This window comes from Typha angustifolia, chromosome 13 (genome assembly GCF_048772165.1).
Source record: "Typha angustifolia cultivar Huaian chromosome 13, ASM4877216v1, whole genome shotgun sequence".
Lineage (NCBI taxonomy): Eukaryota > Viridiplantae > Streptophyta > Magnoliopsida > Poales > Typhaceae > Typha > Typha angustifolia.
The window spans coordinates 13,478,371-13,502,533 of NC_133251.1; the positions used below are offsets into that span (position 1 = coordinate 13,478,371).

At 36.3% G+C, this 24,163-nt stretch overlaps 3 protein-coding genes and 1 long non-coding RNA gene across 5 annotated transcripts; 1 reads left to right on the forward strand and 3 right to left on the reverse strand.

Annotated features, from left to right (window-relative positions):
• Window positions 1-511: 511 nt before the first annotated feature.
• On the reverse strand, window positions 512-4,333 carry LOC140774505 (protein NRT1/ PTR FAMILY 8.3-like). The gene is made up of 5 exons (XM_073117525.1): window positions 4,033-4,333; window positions 3,268-3,367; window positions 2,972-3,189; window positions 2,145-2,698; window positions 512-1,454 (listed from the first exon to the last, which is right to left on the reverse strand). The coding sequence occupies exons 1-5, from the start codon at window positions 4,090-4,092 to the stop codon at window positions 632-634; spliced, it is 1,755 nt and encodes a 584-aa protein (XP_072973626.1). The 5' UTR covers window positions 4,093-4,333; the 3' UTR covers window positions 512-631.
• A 321-nt stretch (window positions 4,334-4,654) lies between these two features.
• LOC140773803 (protein NRT1/ PTR FAMILY 8.3-like) lies at window positions 4,655-8,804 on the reverse strand. 2 transcript variants are annotated; one of them, XM_073116555.1, is made up of 5 exons: window positions 8,591-8,804; window positions 7,349-7,454; window positions 7,047-7,264; window positions 6,298-6,854; window positions 4,655-5,684 (listed from the first exon to the last, which is right to left on the reverse strand). In XM_073116555.1, the coding sequence occupies exons 1-5, from the start codon at window positions 8,648-8,650 to the stop codon at window positions 4,862-4,864; spliced, it is 1,764 nt and encodes a 587-aa protein (XP_072972656.1). In that variant the 5' UTR covers window positions 8,651-8,804; the 3' UTR covers window positions 4,655-4,861. The 2 variants fall into 2 exon arrangements, with proteins under 2 accessions (XP_072972656.1, XP_072972657.1); XM_073116556.1 differs by lacking the exons at window positions 7,349-7,454; window positions 8,591-8,804 and having other exon boundaries at window positions 7,043-7,236.
• Window positions 8,805-14,474: 5,670 nt separating this feature from the next.
• Window positions 14,475-17,792, forward strand: LOC140774767 (glutamate decarboxylase 1-like). The gene is made up of 7 exons (XM_073117870.1): window positions 14,475-14,760; window positions 14,849-15,053; window positions 16,064-16,264; window positions 16,393-16,607; window positions 16,719-16,972; window positions 17,097-17,149; window positions 17,218-17,792. The coding sequence occupies exons 1-7, from the start codon at window positions 14,681-14,683 to the stop codon at window positions 17,698-17,700; spliced, it is 1,491 nt and encodes a 496-aa protein (XP_072973971.1). The 5' UTR covers window positions 14,475-14,680; the 3' UTR covers window positions 17,701-17,792.
• Window positions 17,793-17,940: 148 nt separating this feature from the next.
• Window positions 17,941-23,041, reverse strand: LOC140774768 (uncharacterized). The gene is made up of 4 exons (XR_012106645.1): window positions 22,949-23,041; window positions 22,717-22,771; window positions 20,242-20,347; window positions 17,941-18,277 (listed from the first exon to the last, which is right to left on the reverse strand). It is a non-coding gene; the product is annotated as an uncharacterized lncRNA (long non-coding RNA).
• Window positions 23,042-24,163: the final 1,122 nt, after the last annotated feature.

Here is a 24,163-nt window from a genome sequence, read left to right on the forward strand (position 1 = left end):
TTATGGTAATTGACTAATTGGTGGGTCTTTTGCAGCTTCTAGTTTGCTTCAGTTTGGCCAGATTGTTAGCAACTGTTATTATTATTACATTAGCCAAGTTCTTGCCTATAATCTTTTCCTGATATGATGGTCAATAATAGGCTTACGAGTTTGAATATCTTGTCGTAAAAATGTTCTCAGTGTGGCAATTTTATTAATTCCTTTTAGGTGTTAATGATCAAGGTTTTGACGACTGAAAAAAGAAAGACAAAAAACAGGTAATATTTAAAGGTCTATATGTTTCGCTGATGTTGGACTACTATTGTTAGGAAGTGGCAACCTGATCTCGCCTTGCCTTCGGGCTCTTGAATGATCGGTTTATTAATAAAAAATAATAATAAAAAAAGTGGCAACCTGATCAAATAAATCTATTTAATCAATACTGGGGGTATGTCTGGATTCTGGAAAGCTTTCTAAATGAAATCCGATTGATTTAATTTTGGAAATGAAATTTTTCGTTCGAAAAATGATGAAATCGAAATGAAATCTATCTAATTTATTATTTGGAACGAGGTAAAAGTGTTCAGCTGTGCACAAGCTGGAAGGAACTAAAAGTCTTCATTTTGCTCAAGATGCTGTAACAAGTCAAAACTCAAGAAGCTCTCTTATATTTGTATCTAATGGCACAATGAACAAAAACCAAAAGATTCAAGATGCTGAGCCCAGCTATCAGCCAGAAGAAGCGATCAAGATGGCCTTCGTTCAAGTTATCAGGAATCCATCCAGGCTGTCCTCCTCGAGTCGTAATGGAGGTCACGACGGTCAGGATGAATGAGCTTAGATAGCTTCCAAAGGCCACGGTAAGCAGTGCAAAGGCTGAGCACAAACTTCTCATGGCATCTGGAGCCTGGTCGTAGAAGAACTCGACTTGTCCAATACAAGTGAACACCTCAGCAGCACCTACCAAGGAATACTGAGGTATTTGCCAAAGAATACTCATTGGAACAGCAACCTTCTGATGTATCAAACCGTCAGCCTTTGCAATCTGCAAACGCTTTGTCTCGACCAAAGCTGCGGCTGTCATTGCAAGTATAGACAAGAACAGACCGATCCCAAGTCGTTGCAACTCTGAAAACCCTCTCTCCTTGCCAGTAAACCGCCTAGCTGTCGGTACAAGGACTCTATCGTAGATTGGAACCCAAACAATAACACTGATGACATCAAAGGTTGAAAGAGAGGCAGGAGGAATGTTGAAACCACCGATGCGTTTGTCGAGAACCATCCCTTGTTCTAAAAACATCGACGAGTTTTGCGCATAGACAGCAGAGAAGACTATGCTGGTGGCCCAGATGGGAAACATTCTTATTAGTATCTTCACTTCTTCCACCTGCGTGATGGTGCAAAGCCTCCAAGGACTGGATAAAGTATCATAATTGGCATCAAAAGTTGTCACAATGGCAGCCTTGTCAAGAAACCTGGCATGATCCATGTCACAGAAATATCATATTAATATGAATGGATATCAATGAGATTATAACAATTTAATAGAGAGAGGAAAGATGAAAAGATTAAAGCAGTACTTAAACATACTGGTGCTCTGTCATGCAGGAAATCTTAGTCCTGGAGAAAGCAAAAAGACACTGCTAGGCTGATAGCAAATACCTAACATATCCCAAAATATGACATGCCAGCAGTTCATTGAAATTGTAAGAGGAAGTATCCCTATGTTATTCTGTAGGAATCTGTATAGACAATACTCAGACAAATTATTGCTAGTAAAGATGTGATTTCTCTGATCTGCATTCTCAGGTTAAGGACATGATCAGTAACTCCACAGATTTATAGAGAATTATTCCCTTTGACCAGCTTTCTTTTCCAATAGTGAATTATGAGACCTTTAAGAATTCCATGTAGTTACCATGCTGATGTGCCAAAAGGCAGTCTCAACCAAGAGTCAATAACTAAAACAGGATTTCTTATATTGTTCTAATGAATGGTTTGGACTTTGAAGCAGCCTACAGCATTTTACAGGATATATTTTGTTATCTTCTTCATATCTACAGAAAAGAACAAAGTAAAGAATGTGCATATTCTTTCATCTAAAACTTACATGCAGTAGATACATAATAGTACGTGGTAATGAAACATCAAAGAAGATAAAATACTTGAATTCAGCAGTGTGCTCCAGCTTCCGACTTCCTTCAATTGCAGAGGTCTTACCGTCCAGTTCATGAAGAGAGATATCACGCGGCAAATCTGTGTTCCACTTGTGAATAGCTGCAACAACTACCTGGCACACTCTTGTAAGAGGGCTTCCACCAGGTTTCTGAAATCTATAAATTTTTGAACCTATGAAGAAATTTCCGATAGCTAAGCCCATGAACAGGGTAGGAATGCCAAAACCTAAGCCCCACCCATAGTTGTCTTGTATCCACACCATAACAGTGCCTGATATGAAAGCACCCATGTTAATGGAGAAATAGAACCAATTGAAGAATGAACCTTTTTTTGTTCTCTCCACTGGATCAGTGTCATCGAACTGGTCAGCTCCAAAGGATGAAACACAAGGTTTGATACCACCAGCTCCTAAAGCAATCATATATAGACCAACAAATAACATAATAGACTGGGATAAGCTTGCTTGTGGGCAAATAGTCCCCACACATTCATGAGGCTTGAAAGTCGGAACTGCAGCAGAGAGAGTCAATGTAACCATACCCTTCAATGGGGGAAAAGAGGCATTTATTAGTGTAAATTGCGAGACATGAAGCAAAGTAACAGAAATAAATTGCAAGGCTACTTATGAGGAATATACATGATGAAGATCAGCAGCAAAGAAGTTAAATTACAGATAGTACTGCATCTAGCATATACCACACTGCAGTTCCACTCAAGGATATGCCGTTGATCTTATCTATTTTTCCACGAGTACTTTTTATCTGATTTATCTAGAATAGATAACCAAGTTGAAAGGAATGGATCATATACTCACAATAAAGTAAATTACTGAAAAGACTGCAATTGTCCTGTACTTTCCCAAATATGAATCTGCTATTACAGCTCCAATCAGGGGTGTGAGATAGCAAGTGCCTTGCCAAATCATAATATTTCTTGCTGCTGCAACATTTCCTTCCTGCATCTTTGTTGAAAGGTAAGTGACTAGGTTTTTTGCAATTCCATAGTATGCTAATCTTTCACAACATTCCGTCCCTGAATTATGGTAGTTACTTTTAGCACTACAATATACATGATAGATAGGGAATCATATACTGCCAGATCTATCAGTACCTAAAATAAAGATGCATGCTCTCCAATTGCCAGTCCGGTGCTTCAAGACTGGAGAACCTTTTCTGTCAACAGATCCATCACCTGTGTAGATTCTCGCATCCTGCATTTCAGAATCAGCAAATAGAACTAATAAGAATCGTCTACTGTACTACCTTATCCCTCCGGAAATCGACAAAGGGAAATAAATACTAAATACTACTAGCAATGCAAACTAATATGAAATATGAATTTTTTTTTATAAAGGTTGGAAGAGCTATATCGGCTTTACTGCAACAACGTAACAACACCACCTTGTCAAATTCCAAACAAGATTATGCATATACCTTTGCATCAGATTTTGTGCTCAACATTACTAATACCATCGTAGAGGTTCCCCGATAGGGATCGATTAGCTATTTAAGCAGACTTATGAACATATTACTAGCCCCATCAAAGAAGCTTCCTCAGTAGGAATCAAATACATATCATAATATAGAATTTTCCACATCGCCAAGCAATACCATCTCAATTCCAGTGAACCCTACAAATCCAGTTATGCAAAAAAAATTCTTGCCTGGACTCAATTCGAACATAGTTTTGCTTCAAACCAAAACCCAGATAGGAAATACTCATCGAATTAATACTCTCTTGAATGCTTATAAGATATAATCAAAAGATGGTTATCCATCATAAACAAGTAAAATTTGGGAGGAAAAAAAAACTTAAAGCAACTTCGATTATGAAGAGAGTGATATGAATCAAATTGAGGAAAGCTTAGTAAAAGACCTCGAGAAGGGGTTCTTGCAACGTTAATCTTTCCTCCACTGCCTCCTCCGATGAGCTCATTGCTGCAGATCAACCTCGAGAAGGGGTTCTTGCAACGTTAATCTTTCCTCCACTGCCTCCTCCGATGAGCTCATTGCTGCAGATCATTAGCAAATGATAGTTCGATTCGAACCCAAGTAAGGATCGTTGGAGGATGACGACGAGGCGATTCAACCGACGGATTTGGACGTGTTATCGAATGGCTGCAGAGTTCTTTCCGTCCTTCCCATGCTTACGGGAGGTCAACTGCCGACTTTTAGTACTGTTTAATACCAAACGAGATTTATTTTAGACATACTAGCTGTCACCTCATAGTCTCGCATCTCAAGGTCTTACATCTTACGTAATAAATCTAGATAATTAAGTCTTGTGAGGAGTGATAGATTGGTCAAATATTCATACAGTATGAGCGTAGCCACTTGAAATTATTATCCTATCTAAAAAGATATATATATATATATATATATATATATATATATATATATATATATATATTAGATAACAATAGACTCCTTTTAACTCCCCTCAATTTTTGGTTTTAACTATGTATAAGGTTTCAATGGCACAATAAGCAGCCAGAGCATTAGCCACAAGCACTAGTAGTATATACATGGTTTTCAATTTTACACCACCATCAGTAATATATACAGAAGTTCACCAAACTTGCGGCTTCCACCAAGTAAAGTTGGACTTATTAAAAGATGAAAGAGTACGTGCATAAATGAGAAAGAAATTTACAAATAAAAGTGTGTTCCAAAATTACTTGGAACGACGAAACTAGCATAGAATTTCAAGTCGCCCGCTTGCTTTTATACCTCAGGGCACAGCCGAGGTAAACTAAGAAGTTCAGAAAGCTCAGCCCAGCTAAGAGCCAGAAGAAGTAATCAAGATGCCCTTCGTTCAAGTTGTCTGGGATCCATCCAGTCTTCCCTCCCTGAGTTGTTACGTAGGTTACTACTGTCAAGATGAAGGCACTCAAGTAATTCCCAAGTGCGGTGGTGAGAAGCGATATTGCACTGCAGAGACTTCTCATGGCGTCAGGGGACTGATCATAGAAAAACTCAATCTGCCCGATGAACGTGAACACTTCTGCTGCCCCCACTAGGAAATATTGAGGAATCTGCCACAAGATGCTCAATGGAACTGCGACATTTTGGTCCTCCAAGTGCTCAGCCTTGGCGATGGACAAACGCTTGATCTCCAGCAGAGCTGCTGCTGACATTGCTAATATGGAAATGAACAGTCCGATGCCCATCCTCTGAAGTGCTGAAAAGCCCCTCTCTTGCCCAGTGAACCTCCGCGCAATAGGAACGAGAAACCTATCGTAAACTGGAACCCATATGATAACACTGATCACGTCAAAAGTCGATAGAGATGCAGGGGGGATCGTGAATGAGCCGACGGTGGTGTCTAGCACCATTCCTTGTTCCACAAACATTGTAGATATCTGTGCATACACAGCTGAAAACAATATGGTAGTCACCCAAACAGGGAACATCCTTACCAATATCTTAAGTTCTTCCACTTGAGTGACCGTGCAAAGCCTCCATGGATTGGAAAAGCTTTCAGTTTTCGCATCAAGATCTGACACAGTAGCAGCCTTGTCGAGGCATCTGCAATTGAAGTTCTGTTATTAGATACTCAAATGAAATGCTCAGTTGCATATAATAACACATGCTAATCATATACTAGTCCAGTGCTGCGCACTTTACATTTTGATTCAGCTAAGACTATCGAATGCATATTTCTAAAGTAATACATTTGTAGTCATAGTATATAGTAAGGCAACAAACCATTTTAAATTACAGTGTAGCATTCAGATTGATTTATATTAGCAGGAAGTAATCCATGTGATCATGAGAAGGAAGAAAAATGGGTCCTAGCTAATGATAGAATGAAAGAAAATGCTTTGCAAGGTTACAAGGCTTAAGTACTTATAACCAAGAGAATTAGCATACTCCAATATTTTAATGTTACTCCAAAATCCTTTACCTGAACAAATGTAGTTTGCAATGTGCTCCGAAAAGACTTATCATAAGATAGCCAAAATGTCTTATGGAACACTTGAAGTGATTATATGTAAAAAAGGCAAAAAATTTCCAGCATACTTATGGATGCAAATAAGAAAAAAGAAAAATCATAAAGCAACTTGGTATGGAAGAACAGAGCTCAACTGTTTAACATTCAATTACAACTCATCTTATTATTGGAAGGTAAGAGGTGCACCTCAGTTCATCAGTATGCTCCAGTTTACGACTCCCTTCAATTGCTGAAGCCTTGTCAGGAAGCTCATATAACACAGAACTGTCATGAGGGACCTCTACCTTCCACTTCCTTATAGAGGCCACAACCACCTGGCACACTCTTGTGATTGGACTTCCTCCTGGTTTTTGAAATCTATAAAGTGAGGTACCTGAGAAGAAACTTATAATGGCTAATCCCATAAACAATGTTGGAATACCAAAACCCAATCCCCAACCCCAGTTGTCTTGCACCCAGACTAGGAAGCTGCTCGATATAAGAGCACCGATGTTTATAGAGAAGTAAAACCAATTAAAGAACGATCCCTTCTTAACTCGCTCTCCTGAATCTGTATCATCAAATTGGTCTGCTCCAAAGGATGATACACAAGGTTTAATTCCACCAGTTCCTAATGCAATTAGATAAAGACCAAGAAAGAAGACAGCATATTCAATTGGACTTGCTTCTGGGCAAACAGATCCTTCGCAGGATGGTGGCTTAAAAATAGAAACCGATGCTGAAAGAGTAAGCGTGCCCATTCCCTACATTGAACATAGAAGGATAATAGAAACTTTAGCAAGTAAAGTACATCAGTTGAGTTCAAACTTCAAAGATAACAAAAGGTCAAAAGGAATCTACAAAAAGACGGACAACATCATGAGGGTCAATCATTGTGAATGGAGCCATTTGGAAATAGGAAATAGCACAGTTTAGGAAAAGAAGTGCATACTGACAATGAAGTATATTGTAGAAAAAACTGCAATCGTCCAATATCTTCCCCAATATGCATCAGCCAAAACAGCTCCTATTAGTGGGGTGAGATAGCACGTTCCTGACCAAGTTGTAACATTTCTCGCAGCAGCAGCATTTCCCTGATGTAGCTTTCTGGTGAGGTAAGTTACAAGGTTTGTCGCTATACCATAATAGGCCAGTCGTTCACAGCATTCATTCCCTACATTTTAGTACTGAAAGTAAGAAGATCACACGAAATATATCTGATATATAATGAACCAAGTAGCTTCACTCAAAGAAATACCTAGAATGAAAGGGCATGCCCTCCAGTTGCCTGTGTTCTCCTTTAAGACAGGATTTCCATGAATATCAACAGATCCATCTCCAGTGTAAGGTCCTTTATTCACACTCTAAAGACCAAAGGAAAGACGGTTAGAGCATTACATAGATATCTTTGTTAATAAAAGAACATAGCCTTCATATGGTGAGTGTAATGTTTTACAGGAATACTACAATCATTAAACCTTTTTTTTTCGTTTTTTGGATAAGAAAAAGGCAGTTGCAAGGATAATGTTATTCCACCATTTGGTGGAACAGCTATCACTGAAATACAACGGCATTTTGTTTTTTTATTAAAGCATCAAATAAGCTCTTATCTTAATCTGCAAAAGCCTATGTTTTGTTTAACAGGATAATGGGTAAACCAGGCTATATATTCACATACCAAACTGAGCCTTAAGGACTGCAAGTAACAGCTATCGTGGTTTCAGTTCCCCATCAAATGCATTAACTTACCACCATGTTTTAAATCTTGCAGCTTTTCAACCACTGTACTAAAATACTCTCTGCTAGAGGAAACTTGAAAACCGGTTTGCACAATGATTGTTTTCCATCCCAAAGAAGAATTTATTAAAGCTTAAAGGATGTATAGAAGCATGAAGCATAAGATTATCCTTAGTTTCAAGCACAAGAAAGCAGAATGATATCTGAAAGCTTTATGCACAAATCCAAAAGCCTTCCTAGTACACCATTCTAGACGCAAATTTATAAAGCAATTCCCAAAATACTATAGCAAAAAAATAAGTCACAAGACTTATCATACAGTTCCAGTGGCAGATTCCTAGTTTTAACACACAAAAAAAAAAAAAAACAAGCAGCACCACCCGGCAATAGTTGAAGGTAATAGATTGTATCATACTGAAATTGGAAGGGAAACATACGAGAGTTTCTCAATCAACTACCTCGGAAATCTTCAAAGGGCCCACAAAAAGATCACTTACATATGGAAAAGCTCAAAATTTCCCATACAGGAGAATAGCAAGCGTAAACTCATTTTAAAATACAAATTAAAATTAAAATTAGCTTAGAAACCCTTCTTCCTACAATGGGACTATCAGCTAAACCGATCGAACCATAAAAGAACCACCTTTATCAACCAAGAAAGCCTTTAAATCAAAACTCGATAACAAATCGATCTTATTCTGCACGACAGAATGAACACAAAAGAAGAAAGAAATCGGTGATAGAATTGAAAAGGGGAAGACACCTCCGCCAAGAGCCCATCTTCCAACAGCAATCTCTGCTCTTCCTCCTCGTGAGAACTCATGGATCAAACACCAGTGATACGAGGTGGAGATTGGGAGATATTCTTCAGATCCAAATACCAGTTAGGGCTAGAAAAGGGATCGAAGGAGTTGGAGAAACTCTAGGACGTTGGGGTCGAAAGGTTGTTGGACACGCAAGCCACAACTATCTCGTTGCTTTCCGTTCCGAGGGCAGAGGATATTGTTAAATAATATATTTTTCACACTACACCCTGGAGTATCAAGTTTTTATCCAAACCATTTAAAAATTTTTCATTTCAGTCCTTGTGATTCTATTTGTGTCATTTTAACATGGTTATATTTCAAACTAAACTTATTATTGTTTTATTATATTTGATTAATTTAAATTTAAATTTAAACATTCCTATTAGATACCGGGAATTATATAAGCTTCTTAAGGCATCCAAATTAGATGCTAAAAATAATATAATTTCTCGTATTACATAATGTCAGCTCTATTTTTATAGAGAGTGAAAAGATAATTATTTTGATTTATCTTTAATTCTCATACTAATTTAATAAAAAAATACGACCACTTTAGGTGACTAATTTGGAAGTGAATCAATTGAGCAAATAGGTTTATTAGGAGACTTAGTTTAGTCAAAAACTCTAGAATAACCCTTCCAAATTAGGTCTCCTCAAAACTATTAACTCGAATGGCTCTCCCTCTAAATTAAATAAATTTATTTTGGACACATTGTATGAATCTTCTGCAACCCAATTGATTTGTATTTATCATATATTTGAATTTAATATTATTGTCTAATTTATTTGGATACTTTTTTTCTAGTATTATGTTATAATTGGATAAATTAGATAGATTTATTATATTATAATCGACATAAACTATAGAAAAAATATTAGTTTGATTTATGAATAAGATAAATATTCTTAATCTTCATTATTCTCAAACTGTAATTAATCTAGTATTTATTTTTCTCACGCATTCAAAATATAGACAGTTTTAATATTAAAATTTAGGGAGAATTATTTGAGTAAATAGTTCCTGAGGAGGCTCAGCTTCTATTGGATTTTCAAGTAGACTAGTCCTTTGATGAATGATGGGCACAGGTAAATATATTCGTTAGAATTTTCTTTTCCAAATCATGACAATTATTTCCTTGTCTTATGTTATATGAGAACAATTATTTTCTTATCTTATATCATGAGCCCTTAGACTATTCAAAGGTTGAACAAGACTAACTTTTGTCACTATATTGGTTATTCTTAAGGCTGAATAATCTGCAACAATGGTTTAATATCACATTATATCCTTCAAAGATAAAAACATATAATTTATATTTTATATTATCTAAAATGTTTCGCTATCCATTCTTGTGTAACGGTAGATGGTATCATTTTAAATAATTCAGGAGGCAAATTATAAGATTTTACTTTTTTACGAGCATAATGTGATACCGACTCACAGCGTAGGATAAGTATTTTCTCTCCTCTGTCTCTTTCTTTACTTTTCACTGGTCTTGCTCGCTACTATACGGGCCTTAAGCTTTTATTGGTGGGCCTTTTTCTTATAATGGAGGTTTAATTATTTAATTATTTAAAATTATAATTTATAATAAAATATTTTGGTGGGCCTTTTTCATTTTATGACACAAGATATTTGAATTGCCTATTTCATCTCCTAATGTGAGTGATGGTGAGATTGTTCTACCCATCCAAACTAAGACCGTTAGGCTAAAGTTCTCAAAATTCAAAATAATTTTCTATTATGTAATCAAATTCAAATATATATCATTAGATTACATGAGAATGAATTCTAAGATTTATTATCTACACAAGCAAATTCTGAGTAATTATGCAAAGGAAGACTAAAAATATTGGGCAATACTACAAAAGCAAAATACCATTTTAAGTTTCAGCGCAAATTCACAAATATATTTACAAATTATTTATGATCTTTGACAATAAAAACTGGGTTGAATGTTTAATTTTACTCTTTGAACATATATTTGACTGTCAAAGTTCTACCTCTTGGTCTCTATGTGAGAATTTTCAATGTTAGAAATTTGGAGACAATTAATGCTGCGTGGTTTGACGAACTGCTTCAATTTCTAGAACAAAGTGGTTAGCTTCGTTTGAAGTGTTTCAATTTCTAGAACAAACTGGTTAGCCTCGTTGAAAATTTTAAGTTCAAATGTATTTTATGTGGTCAACCATAAAATTTCAAATAGCTTTGGTAGAATGGTAGGTTAAAGAAAATTTAAGTTTACACATATATATGAACTATATATGAGCTCAAACTATATATGAACTAGGACATTTAGTTTAATTAAGCTTTTAACTAATATACAAAGATATTTAAAATTATAAAATAAAATTTTATTATTTATAAGCCGAAAGCTAGATATAGGCTGGATAAAGGGTCAATCCTTCGTATAAACAGAGGCACTTAAACCCCACTAAGATTTATCTAATATAGTAAGTTGTCTAATCTAAGTTTTAAGTCATATGCACCGTCGAACAATTACTCCGAGCTAAACATCGTCGAGATCTACTCCAAGCCAACTACATCGCCAAGCAATCAATTGAATCGAGCCGTTAAGCTAAGCCATCAAGTTACTAAGCTACCAAATAATTTTCTTGGAGTTGATCACATGATCTTCTTGGTCATAAAAAAAAATATACATATTAAATCCGTCGGAGTTGATTAGTATTTAAAATTATAAAATTATGACCTCCGAGACTTTATAAACTTGGGGGGCAAATTTCTTCTATCCTTTGGGAATAGTTGAAAAAAGAGGTGAGATTCTATAAACCCTCCTCAGATCTCACCTTCCCCAGATTTGAGACTATCCTAATGGATGCGGCCATTAATGCGCAATGAATAGTCGCCAAGCACCTGGTTGTAGTGGATTCCTACAAGCATGCCTCTAGTTGACCCTGGACAACGTCCCGTAAACGGAAAGAAAGGAATCCAAAAGAAGGCAGAGATAACGGAATAATTACGACTGGGCGGTGCAAACCGGCGGATTTAGAGCCGCGGAATTCTCCGCCTTTCTTTTTCTTTTCTTATGGTTGATGTGGTTTTGACTTAGAAACGAGTTACGAGCATCATATATTTCTAGCAGGAAAATTTATAAATAACACCTTGCATAGTACAATTATTATCATTTAAGGCTAACCACTGGAGCCTATTACCTATAGCATGACAGAGGTTATGTATGGGCTTAATATCTCTCAGTAGTCAGTATACAATTGGGGATTTTTTTTTATAAATCATATTAGAAAGTAAAAAATTTAAGACATAATTGCCACCGATTTTTTTTCAAAAATATCATAATTACTATCGAAATTAGTGTACTTTTTTTAAAATTGTTATTCTTGTTAGTTAAATATAACTAACTAATTATGATTAAAATTAAATTTAAAATTTAAAAGAACCAACTTGTTACCACCGGATGCATCCTTATTTTCTGTTTTATTATTAAAAATGCTTTTATAAATTACACATGATATTTTGCCCTTTTTTATTATTCACAATTCATCTTTGATTATTTTGTAATTTAATTCTTTCTTTTTTTATTATAATTTTTAATTTAATATACTGAGTTAACTTAGACGATACTAAAAAAAATATTTTATTATAATATTTAAATAATTTATAAATACATAAATTACTCATATCTTTTTAATCCTATTTATCTCTTTTCAAAGAACAAGAAGAGGAGTAGGATAGGGTGAGGGGAAGATAAGGAAAAGAAAAGGTAGCAACGGTAACGACAACGACGATAATGATAATAGTGAAGAAGGTTTAACTGGAAAAAATTATTGAGAAATATAGAAAATGAGAAGGAATAATAAAGATATTTTAGTAATTTGGTTGGTATTAGTTAATAAAAATAAATAACGTCAGGATGTTAAATAAGAATTACAGAGAAAAAGTAAAAAATTAGGGTATAAAATCCTTAAAGATAAGAAGAAGTAAGTCACAAAATAGATAAAATGTGTCTATGATTTATAAAACTCCATCGTTAAAAACGTGGTACATTTTGGTCTCTGTACATTTATACAGACTGATAAAGAACATAACAGGGTTGCTCATTAGGCAGTCTCCAAGTGGATAGTAACGACCAATTTGCATTAATAAGATGAACCTTTCTTTCCCATCAGATTTGGATTGTACTCGGATCTATACGTTAAAAGAAAAAAAACTTGTCGATATAAAACTAAAGAACATTCCGTTTCTTTCATTCGACAAGTGCAGTTACCCAATCCATGCACGGCACTCTAAGTAAAGACAAGACTCTGATGGCGAGCATGAGAACATCCAAAGACAAAAATAGAAACAATAATAAACAATATATATATGTATGTAGGATGTTATTAGTTATTTCTGTTGCTTGTATTCAAGATAGGCTGCCTTAAATTATAGTGACAAGTAATTAAAGCCATATGTTTCCAAAGCTACCATCAAAATAGCTTAGAGTTTGTGACGAATTAAACTATCAATTCTAATAAAATAAGCCTTCAAAATAGAAGACTACAATCGCATCTCATGTGACTTCAAAATAGGATGCTTGTTAAGTTAAACTTAATTAGTTAGAACGTGGCGTTGTACTTTTAAGCAAGTAATAGACTCTATTTATGTATAATAAACATACATTATTTATGAAGATAGTCTCTCCTCCTCTCGTTGCTTCCTCATAATGGTGTGGTGGGAGCTCATGCTTTGCATGCTTCCACCATGACTTAGTTAGAGAGGATCTTTAAAATATCAGAATATTATATAACATCATGTCGACAGATTGTACTTCCATAATAGCGAACTCTGAAAGATTTAGTAGGAAAATGGATTCCAAATTGCTGGAGTATTAGTCTAAAGCGTTTAAATGCATTCTTCTAACAATGTTACTATCAGTTATGTGGCATTAATTTAGGCTACTTAAATGTTACGTTGACGTGATTAAGTTTTAAAAACTTCGACATTTATAGCTTGCAAGTTGCAACTGCTTCTATTCAATGGTTAGAAGTATACAGTATTGTAAGAGATATAAGACAAGTAGATGTGTCATTACTTCAAGATACATTAAATAACTAATAAATGCTATTTATTCCAATGATACAGGGATAGTATTGGTTGCCATGTATTGCTGTATATCTATATATCTATATATACATACATCATCACGGAGAGGTGAAAGTATATGCTGAATGATTATGTCTGGTTATGCCATTTTGATGACAACTTGATAGAAAAAGACTTTCACATAATTTATCATTCTTCACTTCAATATTATATTAATACGTGTTTAGTCTTTGCAAATTATTACTTTCCGCTAGCTACCATCTTATTATTACACAGAAGTCTATTCAGGTTGACCTTCCCCAACCGCTGCCAAAGAGAAAAAAAGTTTCACCTTGCTTACAGATACTTGGCACCGATTTATATAGGGAAATGTGGGAAATGTTTTCTTTAATTGAATTGATTCATTCGTAGGGCACGTTAAAAGAGATGCAGTTCTTTTGACTAAACAAAAGGTGGAGAATTGTAGAACAAGAAGACTTTAAACATATAGTATATTTGATGCAGTCTTTCACCATGGACTACTGCGCCTTGGTTTTTACCTCCGGTTTTGAGACCCTAAAAGAGAGTCCAGGAATCAACAACGCAATAAGTATTTAAATGCTTCTAAAACCACCTAAGTGGAATGCGTCCGTACAAGTTCGTGTAGAATACTATTTCTTCCCTTCTGGAATAAGAAAAAGGGAGGAGAGATCAAAGGAAGGTGCTCCCCCTCTCCCTCCTTTTGTGTGAATAAAGACTATTATTCCTCCCCCCACTTCACATCGATCATGACTTGTTTTATTTCTTAACGCGTTGCTTTTCGACTTCCTTTAAAGCAAACCCTCCCCTCCTCCTTGCTTGTATAAATATAGACAGACAGATAGACAGCCCCCACCATTGTCTTCGACCCAAATAAAAACCACCCCTCTCTCTCTTATTTCCTTATTATACATCGAAGAAGAAGAAGAAGAAGAAGAAAGAAAAAATAACAACAGCAGCAGCAAATATGCTCACGCAAACTGCACAGTTTGACGAGTCGATCCGCTCGACCTTCGCGTCGCGCTATGTTCGCGCATCTCTTCCGAGGTGACTTTAATCTTTCTTTCTGAATCTAATTTATTCAAATAAATAAATAAATATATATGTATACATTCTGATGAATTATATGATATAGGTTTCGGATGCCGGAAAATTCGATCCCCAAGGAGGCGGCGTACCAGATCATCAACGACGAGCTGATGCTCGACGGCAACCCGCGCCTCAACCTCGCGTCGTTCGTGACGACGTGGATGGAGCCGGAGTGCGATAAGCTCATCATGGCGGCCATCAACAAGAACTACGTCGACATGGACGAGTATCCCGTCACTACCGAGCTCCAGGTATTCTTACATTCCTTCGCTCTCTCTCTCTCTCTCTCTCTCCCCCCTCTTTTTTTTCTTTTTTACAATTAACTACTTCGAAACCTAAAAGAAAAGTCTAACCGGCCGCAGATTTTAGCCCCCTGGATTTCGGGAATAGATTATATATTGACATATTACCATACGTTTTCCTAATCTAATATAATATGGAATAGGAAATGACGAAATGGCCCTTCTTTGTGTTATTAAATTAGGGTCCACGATTGGCCCCTATGCGTCCATTGGGGTGTACGTGATCCATCGAATCCGGCCGTGCCATCTGGGTAATGATATAAAGTCGTAAAAGCATGCGATGGAGCGTCATTACATGGCCATTTATTCCACATGGATGATGGGCCCATGCATGTGGTTGGAGCGAAATTTTTAAATAACACCTTATGTATTTTAAAAATTACAGGTAGATATACGTAACAAAATATTCTTACTTTAGATATAGATATCATTTCCTTTCTTAGAGATTGGTTAGTTTAAATTAATCCATGGTGTAATATTAAATTTATACACAAAGGAGGTGTCGGATTACTATTAGCTCAAAACAGAGTGGTAATCGCAAAGTCATTAAAATGTAGCTGGAGCAAATTCCTGCAATCAATGCTGCAGAATATCAGGTCCCATTGGGGATAAGATATTGTACTAGGCTGTTGGCACACAAATTAAAGATGTCTGCAAATAAATTTCTGACACATAGTCTATAGGTCAGGCAGGCTCATTGCCCTATGAATGAATGTTTTAAACATCTTATAGGAAGTAGGAACTGAGAACATTCAATTATTGGCTTATTGCTATTGTTTATTCTTTCAATTGATAATAGGAAATAATATTGATAAAGGGTAACAAACAAAACAAAAATTAGAGTATTATCATTCAGAGTTTTATAATTTCTTTTTAATCCTTCAAAAATATCATGAGTTGATTTTACCCGGAGATATTTCATATTCATGGATTGCATGCATTTCCAATTCAAATTGCAGAACCGATGCGTGAACATGATCGCCCACCTCTTCCATGCTCCTCTCGGGGAGTCGGAGACGGCGATTGGAGTCGGCACCGTTGGCTCCTCGGAAGCCATAATGCTCGCCGGATTAGCCTTCAAGAGGAAATGGCAGAACAAGATGAAGGCCGAGGGAAAGCCTTACGACAAGCCCAACATTGTCACTGGTGCCAATGTCCAAGTAAGCTATCAATGTTCTTTGTGTGTAAGGAGTTTTTGATGATGATACGTAAAAAAAAAAAGGAGTATGTTTTAATTTTCTTATTATATTTGCTTTCTAATATGATTTTTTTTAAATTAATTATTTAGGTTTGTTGGGAAAAATTTGCACGGTATTTTGAAGTGGAGTTAAAGGAAGTGAGGTTGAGGGATGGGTACTACGTGATGGACCCCGAGAAGGCCGTCGAACTCGTCGACGAGAACACCATCTGCGTCGCCGCGATCCTGGGCTCCACGCTCAACGGAGAATTCGAGGATGTCAAGCTCTTAAATGATCTCCTATCTAAGAAGAACAAGGAGACAGGGTGAGTTTATTTTATTAAAAAAAAAGGGAAAAAAAAAGAGAAGAAATTAAGGCTTATAATAAGCTAAAGGTACGTAAAATTGATTTCATATATATATATATATATATATAGGTGGGACACACCGATCCACGTAGACGCTGCGAGCGGCGGTTTCATCGCGCCGTTCCTGTACCCGGAGCTGGAGTGGGACTTCCGGCTGCCGCTGGTGAAGAGCATCAACGTGAGCGGCCACAAGTACGGCCTCGTCTACGCCGGAATCGGATGGAACGTCTGGAGGAGCAAGGAGGACTTGCCGGAGGAACTCATCTTCCATATCAATTACCTAGGAGCCGATCAGCCTACATTCACACTTAACTTCTCCAAAGGTAAGCTTGCAAACTATCTACATCTCCGTCTATTATTTCAAGTTTCCTATACTAGTTTTTAATAAGATCATTAAATACTTGTCGTTGTACTAAATGTATGTATCTATCTATATATATATTTCAGGTTCTAGCCAAGTAATTGCGCAGTACTATCAGCTGATCCGTTTGGGTTTTGAGGTAATTAATTTTATATTAAATAAAAGTCATCATTATTAGGGTGTGAAATATTAATTTTTGACGAACAGGGTTACAAGAACATCATGGAGAACTGCCAAGAGAACGCCATGGTGCTGAAGCAGGGATTGGAGAAGACGGGGCGGTTCAACATCGTCTCCAAGGACAACGGCGTCCCCCTCGTGGCCTTCTCCCTCAAGGACAGTTCCCGCCACGATGAGTTCGAGGTCTCTGACTTCCTCCGCCGCTACGGCTGGATCGTGCCGGCCTACACCATGCCGCCCGACGCCCAGCACGTCACCGTCCTCCGCGTCGTCATCCGCGAGGACTTCAGCCGCGCCCTCGCCGAGCGCCTCGTCAACGACATCGGCAAGGTCCTACACGACCTTGACGCCATGCCCTCCAAGCTAACCAATGGCGAGGAGAAGAAGGAGAAGGCTCAGCTTGACAATGGCGACGTCGCCAGGAAGAAGATGGAGATGCAGAGGCAGAGGTCGGTCACTGCCGCTTGGAAGAAGTTTGTGTTGGCTAAGAAGACCAACGGTGTTTGTTAGCCTCTCTCTCTGTCTCTGTCTCTCTCTCTCTATATATATATCACGAACGTACTGAATTATTATTAATGATTTAATTCTTCAGGCTTCCTGTTTGATTTGAGAGTTTCTTTTCTTTCTTTTTTTTGTATTGTTATTTGAGATACAATTAACAGGGAGTATGAATTGTCCCTGTCCTATATATGAGGCTATGAGGGTGGAAGAGTTTGTATCTTTAATTGTGCGATGATAATATTTTGTTTTACAGTGTTCAAGCATCTCACACAAAATCACATTACAGAAATTGCATCTTTGTATTGATACAGATATATAAAGGGATGATATCTACTGAGTATCCAGTTGCATAATTCAACTAGAGCATCTTTCTGCTCATTTACTTCTGAAAGCTGACTATACTTTACTAGCAGAAGCTATGCAGATGAGTTTCAAACCGTCATTGAAGATGTTTGTGCAGACAAATTCTATCACCGACGGCGTCTCCTTTACTCGTGTAATAGGGAGATGAATATTGCTGCTGCTACCGCAAATCAGGGCAGATAATTCTGAAACCCTGCATGTGGAACCTTTTGAACCCCCTGATCTGTTTATAAATATATATGAAGTCAAGCACAAGTAATTTATTATCCAAGAACTTGATAAGCTCAGAGCCATACATGAGTAGTACTTGTATTTTATTTTCTTACTAGGCTTAGTTAACTTTTCCAGTTAATCCCATGTTAAAAAGGTCACTCCTTTTATCCTCAACAAGTAGTAACTCAGTATGAACAATATTACTAAAGCCTTATTGCTATCTCTCATTTCTACAGATTTATGAATGTTATGTCAGAAAACCTGGAAGCAGTTAATACAAAATTAGACAACATCATACAAATTTGACAGTGCTCATGAATTTAGTTGACTGGATGGAGAAATGTATGACTTAAATAATTCAGGTTCAAAAGCGCCCAACTAAATAACAGTCTGATGTGGAAAATTACTAATTGGCACATTTGACAGCTTTTCTCACATAGAGTAGCAGAAAACAGTCTCTATTGATTGTCTTTATGCTACCAAGAGCTTTTTATATTCTGTGCTGATGCCAGACAAGCTGACTGATATAGATTCTTTGGCACAATTTTATAGTTTATAAATCGAATTATGAATGCCACAAACACTGCTATGTTGGGTTGTTTCACAGCTGAAAAACTGGGTTAGAGCAATTTACCATAAACAAACTGATTAGTCTATAACAGGGGTACTAGATGATTCCAAACCGGATACTAAAAATGATCTCAATGGTTTCAAGTAGTGGCTCAGGATAACTAAAGCTATATGGAGGCATTAACAGATGAAATACTGATGTCACTAGAACTACTCGTACCATTCAGTTTGAAATGTAGATGTTTGAGATTCTTAGCTAGTTTGGTCTTCCTAGTTCATGGCATCCATGCATGTCCATATAAACATGGCAAACATGATCCGGCGAAAGCAAAGGAGATATCAGAGAAGAATATGTGCTGAATAATGTAATGAGAACGATAAGAATCCATCTCGAATATCTTGACAGAGAGAACTAATGGAACCTTAACTCTGAAAAATAAAGTTTCTTTTAGCACTTTACTCATTTTAAGGGCCACATCCTCTTAGTTGCAAAGAATGTTATGCCCTTATGGAGCAGCTACACAGTTGTTTTTCTAACTGGCCTCTGCTATTCATCACATAATTGGTCATTATTACTGGCATATCAGGAAGGTCAGACGAAGAGCATAATTTTCTTTCGGGATATTTTGACAAATTACACTTATTACTATCATCTATCGTCATCCTTACCATAGGCATTGAGCATTAATGACAACTGTTTCACCTGTTACTTGAGCACCTACTACATTTTGTTATTTAGTAATGTTATCGTTTGGATAACGGATCATGATGTTCTCTCTGATGGGGATATTTCTTTAGTTACACGGATGCAATAACCCGAAAGTTCCTACAACCTGTCTACTTTCTGAATCACCTCGCAAATTCGTGCTGAGAACGTCAGCAATCACTAACTTTCTTACATATTGCTCCCTCCCTTGAGTACTCCTCAAGGATTTTTCAAATCTGCAATGTTCTTATTGGTAAAGATTATTAATGTCTAGCATGGCTGTTGCTTTCAGGAAGATTATGACTAGTTTTTCATATCACCTTACTTTCACTATCAGTTCTGCTAAAAGATTTTAACTGCTTTACAATCCTTGCTGATGGAAAAAAAAAAAGGTTTCTTGATATAATTAACAACTGAATTTATTCTAGGAGGCATACATTATCTTCATGTATTATGAATAAGCTTGATCTACATGGATCCTGATGTTATCATAATATAGCTTACTAACTACTTTCTTTACAAATCTTAAAACTGGTCAAAAGGCCTGAAGCTAATAGCAATACACATCCAATTATTATTATCTGAGATGGATTGAACACCAAATAAAATGTGATTGATTTCTCAAATAAGCATTAGTGTTTGCAAATTGCAATCGAATGACAAGGATTAGTAAATTAGAAAGGAAGGAAGATAAGCACCTCTGATTTCTGTGAGACATATGAAGTTGTTAGATCCCATCAAACTTAGTATAGTGCGACTTTCAAAAGCATGTATCCCTTTCAGTTGAGATACTCACCTTCCCACCTAATACCAGATAACTAATTTAGAAGCACTTAAAGGGAGATAAAAAATTCAACTTTTACATATTAAATAGAAGAGCAGTGAGATATAAAAGTCCTACTATAACAAATAGACCCCCTTCCTCTCTGCTTTTCTTTTTCTTTTTCTTTTTTTCCTTTTCTTTTGGCCCACTCTATCTCATTTATAAGATGATATATCATTCTTAATTTAGGAAAGAAAAAGAAGAAAAGAAAAGATCCAAACTTTTAGCAAGCATTAGACCATTTATAGGTAATATTTTACAATTAACTGAAGATGTTTGAAGAGACAGAATAAAGGTGAGGGGATGGATGTATGTAGTTAGGTGAGGTAGGTCTACTGTTTGCATGAACTTAGGAACCATTTAGCTTTCAATGACTCCAACTTATACCTCAAAATGTTTGATATCTTTGGGAGTTCAACATACCTTCCACATCCAGAAACCCCCTACCTGAGTCCTTATACTAGCCCTACCATAACCATATAGATCACCATCAAGCATTCCTTAATACAAAAGCCAATAAAATTACCTCTAAAACCAGGCTACCTGAAAGGAGAAGTGGCCATAACACCTAGCAAGTTGGGATTTCTTTTTGATAGCTCTGTTTCCTTATGCACTACTTTGTGTATGTCTTTCTTAAACTTCAATCCATATTAAGTCTGTTTTTGAGTATCAAGACAACAATTTCTTCTACATCCCCTGAAGTTTGTGAATGGAAGAAATTGGAAAGACCAAAAAAGAAAAAAAAGATTGTGAAGACAGCATGCAAGAACATGCAATATTACTTGAAAATCCAAATAATGGATTTGGGAGGGGAGCAAATTTGTATATTGGTTGTAACTTTTAGCCAACCATTACAAAGAAGGTTGGAAAACCTTGAACCACTTTGATTTGGTCATCTGCACTTGAACTTCTCCATTAAGAAAAGATGTCCCTCTAAGAAGAAAATTGTCTTTGCATTCTATCCATGAGACATAACTTAATTTCCCAGTTGGTGCAGCCTTAGCTAGGTCTTGTGGTTGGGAAGAAGTTAATGCCAACAGTAAGGCACTATTTCCAATTGAATAAGAGAAGAGTTCCAAATTTTGGAATCTCCATTTTCAACAAAAGAAGGAAGCTCTCACTGACCAAAAAGGTCTCCTGCGAGAGAGAGAGAGAGAGACTTCCATCTATCTCCAACCTAGTAAAATAGAAAGAGTCGTGCAACATCATCCATTTTTTGTTTCACGTGCATGTATGTAAATAAGGAATCTATACATATAACAATGGTAATCCGGTGATATATAACTAGATTCATACAAAATGGAAAATGTTTTGGTTGTTGGTTTTAGATGACCCAAAAAGAAAAGAAAAAGGAGAAAGGGAAAAGAATGTGGAAGAAATGTAAGTAATACATTACGTAAGTACTACATTACTAAGTTTCCAATACCGTAATTTATCTACCATAGAGAAAAGTTAGGCCAACAGTTAAGATAGATCTTTCTGCCTTCATTAACATCCTAAAACAGTACCCAGCATAAACTATTTAATTAGAAGCAGTTCTTCAGTTGTTGACCATAAACTTCTCTAGAAACAGTCATGCTGAAGAATATTATAAGCAGCAAAGATCATCCTACTAGATAATGATGACAATAGGAGTTTTTGACCAAAAGGTTAACCCTCTCAAACTTTTTCTTATGCATTTAATACATGATTAGGTGTATTTTGCTACATTAGCAAAATTGCTAATTGAGACAATGATTTTTAAAATAAGCAATTAACTGGATTAGCAACTTATATTTAGAAATCGCACTCTCAGTCAGCGATTTTACAACTCATTTATTTGTCGTATTTAAATTTTTAGGTGAATCAAACACGTGATAAAAATATTTGGTAGACTTAAAATAGTCAAAAACTTTGACAATAGCCCCACTTACAAGTAGAATCCTCTGCTAATAGTATAAATTGCTAGATATTCCTAACTACTAAGAGAGCCCTACAATTGGAAAATTTGAATGAGTTTCCAATTGATGAGTACACTGGGAAAGGATATGATTCGGAAGATACATATTTAGAGACGATTTCTCTAATACCAAATAAAACTAAAGAATTTATCTTTGATCTCCCAGATTCTCCACCAAGATAAGCAGTTAGCATATCCAAACAGCTGTGAGCGACTGGGCCCCCCTATAAGTAATGGAAAACCTCTTTTCTAATTGTTAGAATCGACAAGGACGTTATCTTGACCATTTCATCAAACACTTGATGGGTGACATATGAAATCCATAGAAATTAACATCCACTAAGAAGAAAGAAGGAACAAGCATAACAATGACAATAATAATATAGTAAGATGATGGTTTACAAGACTTACAATAATTTTTCTTGCACGATCTCCTTCATTCATAGATCCTCTCTTGGGGTCCCACCTAAAAATAAAAGTAGAGTTTGAAAAGTAAATGACATATCGGAAATTAAAGGTTTATTCCCAAAGCCCCCAATCAATTCAACCACTTGAATTGAGCCAGATCTCTTGCTCAAGTATTTTATACTTCTCGTATAATTTTGTATCTATTTAACCACTAAGAAATTAATGCGTGCATTACCTTAAAAGAGAAGACTCTGCTGAAACTTTCAACAAACTAATTCGAGTATTGCACGTAGCCCAAAACTCTTGTACTATAAGCCTCCGGTTATTTCAATGATCTCATACTCAACTCCATCTACTTCTAAGCCTTCACCGTTACGTTCTTATGTTAGTTGATCATTTTTAATGTGTTTTCCGTTGCAAAATTCTTACCAAACCTGACATGAGCCAGGGATTTATGCATATGCTAGGTCATCTAATTGGTTGGTACCTTACAACTTGCCGATCAAGATTATACCAAGTTACTTTTTTTTATATAAAGAAAAGAAAATTTATGCAAGTTGTGTTATAATTAAAAATAATACTTCTTAGTTCTCTCTTGCGGGATGTTTTTGATAGTTCATGAGCTCATATGCTAACTTTAAGCTCGCGAGAAGGAGTCAGCTCTTTCTGATATATAGCGAAGCGGAGTGAAGGAAGAAATTTTGATTCAGGGAGTCGATTTTATTAAACACCTATAAGTATGAAAACACATCTATCGGTCTGAGTTTCCTAATACACAGCGTAGTTTTAGATTAAAGAGGGTACAATGCAATTTAGTGTCATTTACATAAATTATTGAGAACCCGGTGATATGTATACGACTCTGCTTATAGATGTATAGGTTAGGCAACAGAGTCAATCCTCTTAAATTCAGATTTAATCTTCTAGTCTCGAGTGTGTTCCATTGGTAGGCATACCCAAAGATTTAATTCTTGTGAAAGCTACTAAATTTCTTGATTAGTTGTAGTAGTAGTACGACAACAACTAAAGACCTTATTAATTCCATCCAAGGATTTCTAGGGCAAGTGTTGGTATCAGGTAGACATGAAGCCCAACAGAACTAGGAAAAAGACAAACCTAGGCAGACATTTCTTTTAGTTAATTATACTACTACTCTTATCATAGATCTCTTAATTATGCAACGTAATGGGATTGTTGCCATGAGAGCCATCTGATGCATTCATCAAACGGTAACTGCTCTCTCTCTCTCTCTCTCTCTCTCTCTCTCTCTCTCTCTCTCTCTCTCTAGATCTGGGTGCATTTAACTTGCATGATATTCTGAGTTCAATGTATAGATGCATGCGTTGGACGGGTTGGTTTTAAGTAGACGTTGTAGGTTGGAAACATCCGAGAGATGTTGAGATGAGAACGGAATTTATCACCCTACCAATTAAGCAACCCCCACCTCTCT